The 13,592-nt window shown below is 34.9% G+C and overlaps 1 protein-coding gene and 1 long non-coding RNA gene across 3 annotated transcripts; both read right to left on the bottom strand.

Moving 5' to 3' along the window:
- Window positions 1–1,344: 1,344 nt before the first annotated feature.
- Window positions 1,345–3,889, bottom strand: LOC147483252 (uncharacterized). 2 transcript variants are annotated; one of them, XR_015206018.1, is made up of 3 exons: window positions 3,751–3,889; window positions 3,532–3,632; window positions 1,345–1,482 (listed from the first exon to the last, which is right to left on the bottom strand). It is a non-coding gene; the product is annotated as an uncharacterized LOC147483252 (long non-coding RNA). The 2 variants fall into 2 exon arrangements; XR_015206019.1 differs by having other exon boundaries at window positions 3,551–3,632.
- A 264-nt stretch (window positions 3,890–4,153) lies between these two features.
- Window positions 4,154–13,177, bottom strand: LOC147483251 (phosphoinositide phospholipase C 2-like). The gene is made up of 9 exons (XM_086580451.1): window positions 12,339–13,177; window positions 8,203–8,399; window positions 7,648–7,783; window positions 7,252–7,497; window positions 6,916–7,154; window positions 6,156–6,273; window positions 5,412–5,564; window positions 5,206–5,292; window positions 4,154–4,566 (listed from the first exon to the last, which is right to left on the bottom strand). Exons 1-9 carry the CDS (start codon window positions 12,657–12,659, stop codon window positions 4,273–4,275), a joined length of 1,791 nt encoding a protein of 596 aa, XP_086436577.1. The 5' UTR covers window positions 12,660–13,177; the 3' UTR covers window positions 4,154–4,272.
- Window positions 13,178–13,592: the final 415 nt, after the last annotated feature.

Genomic DNA, 13,592 nt, shown 5'->3' with positions numbered 1-13,592 from the left:
CAGTCAAGACGCGGTCAACTAAATCGAACACGGGTCAAGACGCAGTCAACATGGTCAGGATGCGAATTTTGAATTTTGACAAAAAAAAAAAAATCAAAATAATATTAAAACACTTCATTTTTTTTTAAGACTTATGACATGTTTTTAAAGTTTGATTGGGAAATATTAAATTTAATTTTGTGGCTATTTATCTTTAATAGTTTTAAATTTATAAATGTTAATATATTTAATTTAGTTTTTAATGTCTAATTTATATAAAATAAAATTATAAATATTAATTAATTTCCGTATTCTTTACCGCGTCCGCGTCCTATCTTTTTGAGATATAACCGAGTCGTCGCGTCAGTATATGCCACATTAATAAAAGTTCACAGTATCTGTATCTTTACTATTATAGGTAGAGAATGGAATGTCCTTTCGAGGGTCTTTTTTATTAATCTGTATTCCATTTTCATTAAATGGGCTGTGATTGAGAGCAGCCTATCTACTTTGAGTGTCTTGTTCTGTAATTTCAATCTCCATTTTATATATTAGAGTTTTGGGCTTCATTCTGAAGATTAAACTAGAAATGAGTAATGATCTTATTTATTGAGTTAAGTTTTCATTACAATGATTTACACTTTATATAGTGTTTCTATTACATTCTCACTCATCTAACTAAATTTGTTCTAATTCTGTTATAAAAATACTGAGCTGGATTCTCTTGTCACTGTTTTCAGGATCATATTCTGATGCTCCTGACTTGTAAACTAATATACCTCCTCAAGCTGAAGGAGGCTGCTGGACTGAAAGCTTGGTCTTTAACTTCTGAAATCTTGCTGCTGCCAAAGCCCTTGTGAAGATATCTGCTATTTGATCTTCTGTGCAGAGATAGTTTATATCAATAGTTTTACTTGTGACAAGCTCTCTAATGTGGTGGTAATCTACCTCTACATGTTTGGTTTGAGCATGGAATACAGGATTGGAAGAAAGTGCAATGGCACTTATGTTGGCACACCAAATGAAAGGAGGTTTAGAGAGTGTAAACCTTAAATCTCTTAAGAGGATGCACAACCAATATAATTCTGCCGAAGTGTGAGCCAGTGATCTATATTCAGCCTCTGTACTTGATCTGGCCACTGTGTTTTGCTTCTTGGAGGACCATGAGAAGGGATTTGATCCTAGAAATACCGCAAAACCTCCAGTTGATTTTCTATCTATTGGCAACCAGCTCAGTCAGAGTCACTATAAGTTGTAACCAGAGTAGTTCCTTTTGAGAACTTGATACCTTCAGTAATAGTACCTTTTAAATACCTTAAGATTCTCTTCATGGCTGTTAAATGAGCTACTTTTGGTTGATGCATGTGTTGACAGACTTGACAGACATAAAATGCAATGTCATGCCTTGTCCATACTAAATACTGCAAGGCTCCTACGATTGACCTGAACTCTGTTGCATTTTCTAAATATTGATGTATAAGTCAGGAGCATCAAAATATGATCCTGAAAACAGTTACAACATAATCCAGCTCAGCATTCCTATAACAGACTTAGAGCAGAATTAGTTAGATAAGTGAGAATGTAATAGAAACACCATATAAAATGTAAATCATTGTAATGAAAACTTAACTCAATAAACAAGATCATTACTCATTTCTAGTTCAATCTTCATGGTATCATAGCAGTGCGCCATACGGCCATAAAAGCTTCATGAAGAAAGCTTGCTCATAGTTGAGATCGATCCTCAAAACATCAGCTTCACTCATCTAACTAATTCTGTTCTAATCCTGTTACAGGAATTCTGAGCTGGATTCTGTTGTAACTATTTTTAGGATCGTATTATGATGATCTTGACTTATACATTAATACATTCCACCACTAGAGATATACACGCTTAAGCATCTAATGAAATAAGTGATTTTTCCATCGAACAATGTGCTCAACCGTTTTAGGGTCTGGCGGAAAAAAAATTTACAGTCTAAAATCAGTTTCTTGCCATGGCCTTTTGATCAGATGAAACCTTCATTCTGCCCAAGTGCAGTGAGGGATATATATATATATATAAGCTATCCTTGAGCCTTAACAATAAATACTAAACTATTATAGTTACTAATTCTTGATGTTTATCTAAAACAAACCGATTAAATTTATAGCAATTGGTAGATTTACTAGGGCGTATTCATAGCTCCTTTTGTTATTGTGTTCACAATACTTATGTTCTTAATTTTAAAGCTCGGACATTATAAACGATATGTAAGTATATATATACGTAGGTTTGTCTGTGGCCTAACGTCTAGAAAATGGCAGAGTTGTATGCTTGGAGGATTAATGAAGCTAAGGAGCTGGACTTCGTCAAGCCAATGTGAAGTCTTCTGATGCTTGGTAAGGCATTAGCCTATAATATTTGAAAGTCCTACATAAAGGCCCTCCATTCCAAACTCCTATAGTTAACTTTACTCCGAACTCTCAACTCAAGAAAAATGAAAGCACAGATCCTCCTGCAAAACTCCGTTCTCTCCAGGCTGCTCGTATTAGCTACATTACTAGTCCTAGTCCCCATTATCTCAGCAAACAATGCCAGTCATTTCATCAGTTCGAATTGCAAATCAACTGATTATTCTAAACTATGTTACGCCTCTCTTTCTCCCTATGCCAAAACCATCCAAAACAACCCTGTTAAGCTGGCTGATATAAGTCTGACAGTCAGTGCCTCCAAGGTTTGGCAACTGGCATCTTACATTACAAACCTAACACACCAAATGAACAACTCGAAAACCGCATAGCCAAAAGTTTTGGGTGCCTTGAAAGAATGTTCACAGCAATTCAGTCATTTTGCTACCGTAATGCAAAGATTGTTTAAGGCCACACATCATCTAAAGCAGGGCAAAAATCTCAAGGCTCTAATGGACAACTGGGAGATATTTATGGGTGCTGATTTGACAGTTCAGCATGTCTGTATACGTAAACTCAAAATGTTCATGAATGAGCCGATCAAGTCAGATGTGTGTCGCCGCATCTTGAATGCCAAGAAGTTCACACACATCGCGTTTGACCTTCTCACAAATTTAGAGAAATTACTGAAATAGAGACTCAGTGTGGTACATTAATAAAAGTCCACATTATCTATATCTAGTATTATAGGAGAAGAATGTCCTGTTTTAACGAGTATTACCCCCCCCTTAGGATTTCCCACTAGATAGAAAATTATGGTCTCCCCTTCCCCCCCAAATACACACAAAAAAAACAGTCCTGTTTTCTATATCAAGTTGACATTTTTTTTGTGTGTATTTAGGAGGGGGGGAGAGCCTAATTTCTCCATCTAGTCAGGGGAAAATCCTAATTGGCTCATCTAGTGGGGTAATACTAGTTAACCCTTCTTTAAATGGCCTACATTTCAAAGCAGCAAATCTACTTTGAATGTCATGTTATGTAACTTCAGTCTCAAAATCATACTTGCACTTTCCTTGTAAGTGTTTGATGCCTCCAATTCTCCCAAAAATGTAAAACAGAAAAAGGAAATAGGATAGATTAAACTTCACCACTCTGCCTCACCTGAGTAACTTGTATGTACCTTGAAGTTGCCGTTCTCGATGCAAGCATCCATCGATCCATTTATCCATCACAATTGTGTCAATCTTCAGCAAATTTAGGAACTATAAGTATAGTAAATAGAAACAAAATAAATTTAGAGACAACACCAAAATTCAACCAGTATAGAGTTTTGTTGCAAATGCAGCAAGAAGCTATCAATATTAAAATTAGAGGCAACACCTAACGCCTCGCTTTCTCCCCGAGCCAAAAACTTCCAGAACATCCCTACTAAGCTGGCTGAGATAAGTTTGTCAGTCTGCTCAAATAAGGATCACCATCTGGCATACTGCATTACAAAACCTATCACGCAATATTATCCATTGCAGGGCCTCCAAGCCACACGTTGTAGGTGCATTGTTCTCTTGTACGCCAAACGTTGGTGGATTTGCTTCAGAAATGCAAAGCTCAATTAAGATTACGCGTCATCTAGAGAAGCGCAACATGCTGCTCAAGACTCCTCTGAACGAACTGATTTTTTCAGTAAGTGTTGCTTTGCAAGTTTGGAACATCCATCTGTATAGATATTTTAACAATGTCATGATTGAGCCCATTAAGTCTGAGGTGTACCGCCGCACCTTGATGGCAAGTAAGTTTACATACATACATTATAATAAAGTCTGCATTACACTGGCAACATGGGTTATGACACAGCACGAGTACTACACCATCTGAACATAATTACATACAAATCCACAGTTATCTCTAGACAAACTCGAAGCGCATAAGAAGCTTTACAGATTTATACTGCTCGCCCTTGCGGGTGAAGAGTGGGACAGCTCGGATCCCAGTTCTTAACTCTGAAATTGGCAAACAAGTTTGGCCTCCAAAGTCATCTTTTTCTGACATGTCATATTCATGAACTTCGATCCGAAGCAAGGCTAGCTCAGGAACAGTCAACGAGAATTCAAACTCTTCATCCCAAACAGGAGTCCAGTCATCCTCAATCGTCTTAGTTTTCTTCATTACTGAATCCGCTGGCACACCAGCAATTCCAACCTGTAAAATTGATCAGTAACCCAAATGAACATTCTACCATATTCCCGATTTTAAAGGTTTTAGAAAGGAATGTGCCTAGTTGATGAGGGAAACTTGGACTTCAGAGAAGATGTAAAGGTGTGGTCTCACCATAGAAACATCACATGCCCAAACTAACTTGCCTGCAATCCCTACATCAGCATCGTTCTTCCGACCAAAGTCACAACTCTTTTTTTTTTTTTTTTTAAAAAGGATTACATACTACCCTCAACAATTATGACCATCAACGGATATCAGGTTCTGGGATCTCCATTTGGACCAAAACTAGTAAGCTATAAACTTATCCTATGACCATCCTGTAATCATCCTCAATAGCATAGAAAGTTTGTTTTATCTGTTTGAGCTAATTTTTGGCATGGATTATCTCTGCATACGACTTATCAAAATTTGTGACCTGCTCTGCATGTTTTCCAGGAGAAAAAGTAACACTTTTACTTCAACTTACTCGGTTGGTCAAGTCTCCATTGAATGGTTTAGCATACATAGGTTCTCAAGGAAACATTCCAACGTCCAATGCAGACATCAATTAAAATTGCTAAATGCTTAGTCCAATGATTCAGATTTCAGAGTTTCACCTGAAAATTATTCTTATCATCTTACCCTCGTGTAAAAGTCTGGTGGTGAGTATACGTCAAAGTGGGTGTGACGAAAATCCAAATACCATCCATCTCCCATGAATACTCTGACCTGTAGTGTTACGCATGAAGTTCAAATTTCCAAATCAAATAGAGTCAAATGTAAAATAAATTAATTCAAGACTAAAAGTAGTCAAACAATAAATTTAGTAAATGCAAGAATTCACTCACCTTCAATGTTTTCTTCACTGGCAGACTAACTCTTGGATCAAAGACCTGGTTATTTGGACCAACCTTCAGTAAAAACTCAGGTTTTTTCACATAACCACATCCCCCATTGGCTCTGAACATCCCATGCATCAACCAGAGTGATCTTCCGTATCCCTACAAAGATATACAAGGTTTTAGTCCTTAGTTCAGGCCATTTATGCAAAGACGAGTTTTCTAATCAATAACATTGGAAAGTGGCAATACCTTATGACTTTACACTCACCTTTTAACTTAGTCTGGTACTCTAGTCTTAATTTATGACGGCCTTATTTGTGAGGGGTCCTTAGATTACACAAGAATATAGCTTGTAAGAAGTACAATACGCTCGAAATCACATTAGAGGCCCAATATTAGTTCATATGCTTTTCAAATTCCAGCATGGTTTTCTTTTACTACTTTCAGCCCTCAATAATCAAAATAGCTTTAAATGCATTCCAATACATCAAGGAATATACCACGCAACGGTGAATCTGTAAATGGTGTTAATCTGACTACAAAATGATAATTCCAATGATATCCATCATGCAAATTAAGTTAAACTGTAAATTTAGGATGCATAAGAGTTCCTCTCTCTTTCTTTTTCTCTTTTTTCTGTCTTCTTTTTCTGTAAGCAATTAGTATGTGTGGACATTGATGGAGATTAGAATATTTGGACTTTTGAAGGAAAAAAAAAAGACAAAAAAGAGAAGAGAAGAAAAACAAAACCTGCATATTAAAAGCAACCATCTGAGCTCCATGCATCCACCCAATCAGTGGGTTGTAATTAGATGAGTCAACACGTGTACTCTTGGGGTATACTCGCAGTAAGTTCCTTTGGGTGAACCTACAACATACGCAAATATTCTTATATCAAGTAATGTCAGTAACTATTCTCATTATCTTATTGCTTTATATGCTAAATACGTAAAATATCTCTTGCATATACCATCTAATGAATTGAACGTACAGCTTATGCATTGTCTATGAACAAATATGTGCCATAATTTACTGTCGATACTATAGATACATAACTGGCAAAACATAAGCTACAAGCATATGAGATCCTGCGTCTATTTACCTTTTCAAAACAATGTCTCCCTTCCAACAAAATAGAATAAGTATAAAAATATCATCCCTAGAGAAGGAAAATAACTGAAGAGAGAATACACAGATGCTGTCAGGTACAGGACATGAATAGACACTAACATTGAAATGGTAGAAATTCTGAAAATGCAAGGGAGAACTGCTTATGCCTCTCTTTGGACTATAGGCAAACATAGCATGTGATCACTGGAAGGTCCTAGGTAGAATTTCTTTTAAGAGCTATCAAGAAGTGAATTTCGAATTTCAGTAGAGACTAAAATTATGGAGAACAATATATGTCTGAAGTATGGAAATGCACATTAGATCTGCAGATTTACAAAAACTCATAGATTCACAGATTTTATGGACATGAAAGTAGGCATGACTGCATAAGACCACATACCTGACAACATCAGTGGCATGATTTATTATAGCCTTCTCAAGCGCTTGTTCGTCCAGGCTAATACGCCTTACTTTATCTGGATCAACTCTTAAAACTTCCTTTAAACCACCCTTTGATTTCCCCGCATGAATGCCAATTAAATGCTTATATTCAGGTTCTGCATTCTGCTGCGACTTACGTTCTCCATCATCAATATATTCCTCATCCTGATGCTCATCTTCCCCATCGTGGTCATTATGCTGAACATATATATAATAAGTAGCTTTAAGAGAAAAATGAAACAGTATCAAAGAAAACAGAATGCACATGCTGAAGTCATCTTTAATTCTGCTGCACCTTATCATGGCTCCCAAAATCACTTTTCAGCTCTGAGAGTTCCCTTCCCCAAGCTTCTTCTTCAGTTGATTTTTTGTCCTTCTGTGAACCATTCTCCTTTTCTTTGAGACTCTTTGTCTCCTTGTATTCCTTTGGTGGTTTTGTTGATATGATAATTCGTTTCTTCAATGAATCCGGCGAGGGGAGTTCCCCTAAGCATTCTGACCCAGGGTAAAACAGCATATCTCCAAATGCTTGACTGATCATCTAGGAACAAGTTTAATTTTCTTTCAGATGTCAACACAAACACAAAGACATACACATTATCTGTCTATGCGGGAAATTAAAAAAATAAAAAATAAATGAATAAATAGAAATATATATATATATATATATATATAGAGAACAAAACCTAACCTTGGCTACTTTAGCCTGAAGATCTGGAGTAAGGTGGTCTTCGAGAGTTACTACAACAGGATACGGTGATGCAGAAAATGCGTGTTCTTTAATAGATCGCAGACATTTCATTAGTTCTACCGGAGTCGTCAATGTCCTAAACTAGGCACAAAATGAATTAGTACACATAGAGCTATGGAAAGAAAGATAAGCCGACAGCAATCAGTTTAAGATAATGAGTTCATTCGACAAATCTACCTTTGCAAATATCTCATATCATGGAACTGATTTAGTGATTTCTCCAATCTTTAATTCTTTTTTAGCATCGCTTTCCCAAAAGAATATCAAATGCTTACTCACAGTTAAAGGCATGTCTCATTAGCATGCGAGTAAATGTAAGGAGAGGTCAATAGTTAAAAATATATGAATGGGAGCTTGCAAGATTTGTCAATGGTCAACTCTCAGACTAGCTTACTGGAGAAGGCCACGATGTCTTCCTATAGCCGAACTATTAAAATGGGTACAAGAAAAACTGCATATCGTGTTGAGACTTTCACAATTAGCACATCAGTTTACCTTCCATGAAGAATGTCCACATCATCTTTTGTAGAGTTTGGCCACATATCCAACTCAATTCCTCTTACACCTCTTTGGAGAGACTTTATAATGGGGATGTCGCTGGAATCACTACTAAGCTGATTGCCTGTTAAGTAAGAATTATGCCCAGTATATATGAAATATTGGGACATTGGAGCAGCCATATCATGGTGCACCTATTAGCAGGTAAGAGTATATAAGTTTAAATGGATATAGAACTGCGCTCCAAATGAGAAAAGAATAAGCAGTACAAAACCACTAGTCTAGTGCAAACAGAAAGTTCTCTTGACATATAAAAAACTAAATCTGAATTGACTCAAACTCTTATAGCAAAAACCTCCTAAAGAGATATGGCAGATGACCATTTTTCTATGGGACTTGAAGCATATCAATTGTCCAACATCTGATAACAGCTGCTGCAAGCTGAACTCTTAGTCTTCATTTACTTTCAGTAAGTTTTGAAGTTACCATTGAAGAAAGTCGTTATTGCTTTGTTTAATTAACCTAGCTCATTCCTTAATTAATTTTGTTGTATACATCAAATCGACTAGTCTTCAATACATACCTCCTCAGTATATAGTGACCCTTAGATCAAATCAAATCAAATTGCTCTTAACTGTAATTCTAATGAACAAAATAGTCTAGTTCTGATCGTTCAGTCAGTCTACTAATCCAAGGAGTACATTATTCGAATAAGGAAGAATTGAGAAAACAATTATAGGCAGCAAAGTGTAACATCATTATCATAAATAAGGAACAAAAGGAACTAATGACAAAACATTCCAAAAATAGTTAACACGTTAACAACAGAAAGTCAGAAACACAATATATTTTTTTTTTTGATATGGTCAGAAACACAATAAGCATCACGTTTAAGTAGTTGCATAACTCAATTTTTTAGCAACTGACCTCACACCACAATATCAGATCATTTAAAACTTGATTTACTCAATGTATGTCCTTCAAAAACATCTAAAATTCCACCAATAAAGAAAAAATTCTATTACCACCACAACGCATAACTAATTGATTTTGGTGTATTGGCCAACAATGTATAATCTACCCTTGTCACATGGCATTAATCCAAAAGTGGCACAGGTGCAACTCCAAAAATGTTGCTTCTTATGTCCACCTTTGAAAAAATATTTAACGGTCCAGAAATATTAAGTTTTTGTAATCATATTTTGACAATACTAAAAATTGTCAAACAAGTTGAATTTTTGTAGAGATATTATTTATAGTTAGTAGATCATATCCACAAAAAATTAAGTTTTAAATCATTTTGTAGGTAAAATTGTGGATTATTTTAGATTTGGTACTTATTTAAGGTTATATATATATATATATATACTCTAGTGCGGACTTCTTGTACAAAAAATAATCCGGACCAAAATAAACCAACTTGAATTCTCGTGAATTTATTCCCTCTCTCTCATCTCTCCACTTTTTTCTCCTATTAGAACCGAGTGATTTTTTGCTCCCAGCGGGATTTGCTCCAAAAGCTCTAAGGGAAACAGGAACCAACCAAGTGTCCACTGAAAAGGGGTCAACAGTTATCAAATTTCCACCTTAATATATACTTCCTGATTTACCCCCAACCTTAAAAAAAAAAAAAAAAAAAAAACCTAACCAGTTACAAAATCTAGTTTTTGGTCTTAATTGTTGGGGAAAAAAAAAGAAATAAAAAACTTGAAGTGCTGAACTAGTGACACTTCTTTCAAACTAAAAAAGATAAAAAAAAAATCTTTAGCTAATGATGGGAAGAACTCCTAAATATTTTACAATGAGATTTTTTTAATTCTTTTTCTTTTTATTTATTTCTATTTTTAGTGGGGGCAAATCAGAAAGTTTGTTCTAAGGAAGGAATTTAATAACTGTCAATCTCCTTTTTTAGTGGACACGTGACTGGTTCCTGTTTCGCTTGGAGCTCTTTGAGCAAATCCCATTGGGAGCAAAATATCACTCATTAGAACAATAGAACCCACACACTCTCTCTCCACTTTTCCTCTCTCCTCTCTCTACGCCCTCTTTCTTCTCTCCAATTTTTTGCTGCCAACTCTCTCTTTTTTATTCAGAGACAATATAGTTTAGAACAATCCCGACCATAAAAAAAAAAAACTCTTTTTCTTACTCCCCAGATTGGTTTCACCAATTTCTACCGCAAACGAGAATAGATATACCATTTCACGTTCATAGGAAATTTAAACATATATATTTGCTATTGATTGAACTATTTGAATCATGCATTTGATTCCTGCTACTAATTACAAATGAATAGTTTAATTGATAAATCTAAGATATCAAAAAACGAAGTAATAAATAGTTTATTGCATTAAATTTTTCTTATTTGTTAATTAGTGCAGGCAATATATATTTCGTTCCTCAAAAGTTTTTTTGTTTTTTTTTGTGATGCATGCATGTGTGGCAGTGAGTCTGTGGATCACATCATAATATGTTGTCATTTACATGAAAAATGTGGTGCTCTTTCCTCCCCTCCAATCTGTCGTAGTGTCTTAGAGTGTGTGTACTCCCCCAAATGAGTGTGCGCTTGGGAGTGTGCGCGGAGCTTGCTCTCTTTCTCAATCCCTAAGGTGTGTGTATAGAATCTAGAGAGGGATAAATGTTGGTTTGATGGTTTGGGATGGGTTTAATCAGATCTTTTGTTGTTTGTTTTCATCAAACTTTTTAGGAAGAGTTGAGGGTATGCTCTTGTTGTGAGATTGAGTCGTATGTATCTTTCACAAGTGGTAAGGTTAAGCTTTTACTCTTTAAAAAATAAATAAGGCGGTCAACTAAATGAAGGCATCATTGTCCATGTTGTAACATTCAATTGTTTATTTACTCTTTGTTTTTAGATTTTGCAATAACTTATGCACATACAACATAACAAATTTAATTTATTGGTTTTGACTTCTTAATCTATAGAGTGCCTCTCATTTCCATATATATTTTGTTTCCAAGTTCAAAAGCAGACATCATTATCGAAGCTTAAGATAGATACCATTATCATTTAGCCCTTATTATTTCTCACTTGTTAAACCCAAATACTTGTTCATGTCATCAGTTTTCAGCTGGAGGAGTCATTCGCGTGCCACGGTTTGATATGGCAATGGCCAAAGCTGAGGCCAACGAGAAACCTGTCCTAGGCTCCTAGCTGAGGAAGATGTGCATATTGTGACAATGTAAGTTCAATTTTATATATTTATTTGGCTAATAGATAGTCTCATTTTTGCCATGGGTTCATTTCTTTTCAGCAGAAAATATTAATTTTCAGCTTGCATTTGAAAGTGATTATGATGTACTCGGTCAATATTCACATGCAGCTATGGTAGAATATATTGCTCGCAACTGGATAGGGTTGCAATGCTGCTCAACTAGTACAGATTTTACCGTGACGTTGTTGTACGACAGGTACGTTCATACCCTCTGTCTGTGGTATGATCTTATCCAAACTCAACCACTTCTAATAATCTGATATGATTAATTAGTTATAAACAATGTTATATTATTCTAAATTATATTGTCTCTGAATCAAGAAGAGAGAGTTGGCATCAAAAAATTTGAGAGAGGAGAGAGGGCGTAGAGAGAGGAGAGAGAGTGTATAGGTTCTAATAGGAGAAAGAAGTGGAGAGACGAGAGAGAAAATAAATTCACGAAAATTCAAGTTGGTTTATTTTGGTCCGGATTATTTTTGTATGGGAAGTCCGCACTAGAACATTTCTGTATATATAAGTTATGTTTACCACACTTTTTATACCATAGCTTATACCACACCCCTTTACAAAATGAGTTAAGGGCTAATAATTTGTGGATATGATCTACTAATCATAGATAGTATCTACACAAAAATTCATCTCATTTGGAAATCTCTAACCTAGTTAAAAATCATTATCAACTTTTAATTTTTTTTAAATGTTATTCGATTTTGCAATCATCTTTTGATCTTTTGACATAATTAAACATCATCAAGCGAGTGAAAATTTTATAGAGGTGATATTCATAGTTATTTGAATATATCCACAAAAAACTAGATTATAATTCGAGTTGTATATATATATATATAAACAAAACATATTTCAAAACAGAATCTAAAACAATGTATGCTTACAGCTTACCCCAAGAGTTGGTGAGAGAGGAGGATTAAGATCACAGAAGAGATATCTGAAAAATGCATCAAGATTGAGACCTTTTTTATGAAAAGGATTAAGATGTTTGAATTCTTTGAGACTATCTATAATGCCTTGAGCTTCTTCTTTGGTTGTCTTCTCTTCTCCTTGATACTCAACCAAGAACTTTTGTAAATGATCAACTGCCATGATACCATTTTCAGAGTAACTATCAAATAGAGTTTTGATCTCAGAAGGTGCTTCTGCAACTGTGACTTTGAATCTTCTTTGAAAACAAAAACAAACTCTGTATGTTAGTTTTGAAGTCATAGTTTTCAGCTCAAATACACAGAAACACTGTTAGGAAAAAAAAATTGGTGAAGAACACTGTTAGGAAACTCGATAACTGATGAGTTGTGATGTGTTGCTGTGGTGGGTGGTTTCATTTACATTGGAAGGAGTTTTGGGACCCAGTAAGTCTTTTTCTTTAATCAAAGAATATGTCTTTTGGCCTTTGGACGTTCAGAAGTAGCTTACATGAACCATCATCATCCTCTATTTTATTTTTTCGATAATACAAAACCATCATCACCCTCAAACTTCATTATTATGTTCCCTCATTATGTTTGTATTTAAAACGTGATACGCATTAACCCCATATATACATAGTAAAGGACTAAAGGGTACCATATATTAAACCTGCATTTATTGTACTCTAGATGTATGTAGGTCGACAAGCATCACAGATTGAACGTTCCTAGACTAAAACCAGTTGCTATTTCACCATATATATAAGTTAGTTTTTACATAGAAAAAGAAGAGGCCTCAAAAAAGAATACAAAGTGTACAAACATTTGAGCACTAAGTGTACTTTATATAGCTAAAAACTATGTTGCATGGACACGAGCGCAGGCACTTATGCAAATGAAGACATTGACGCGTTAATTCGGTTATATCTCAAAAAATAAAGAGCGGATGCGGATGCGGCAAAAGTATGCGAAAATTAATTAATATTTATAATTTTATATTATATAAATAGAATATTAAAAAATAAATTAAATATATCAATATTTATAAATTCAAAACTATTCAAGATAAATAGCTACAATATTAAGTTTAATATTTTCTAATCAAATTTTAAAAACATATCATAAATTTTACCAAAATAAAAACTTGAAAAAATGAGTTTTTTAATATTATTTTATATATTTTTTAGTCAAAATCCGCATCTTGACCATGTTAATTGCGTCTTGACCCATGTCG

This window comes from Coptis chinensis, chromosome 8 (assembly GCF_015680905.1).
Source record: "Coptis chinensis isolate HL-2020 chromosome 8, ASM1568090v1, whole genome shotgun sequence".
Lineage (NCBI taxonomy): Eukaryota > Viridiplantae > Streptophyta > Magnoliopsida > Ranunculales > Ranunculaceae > Coptis > Coptis chinensis.
This window is presented reverse-complemented; position numbering and strand designations above follow the sequence as displayed.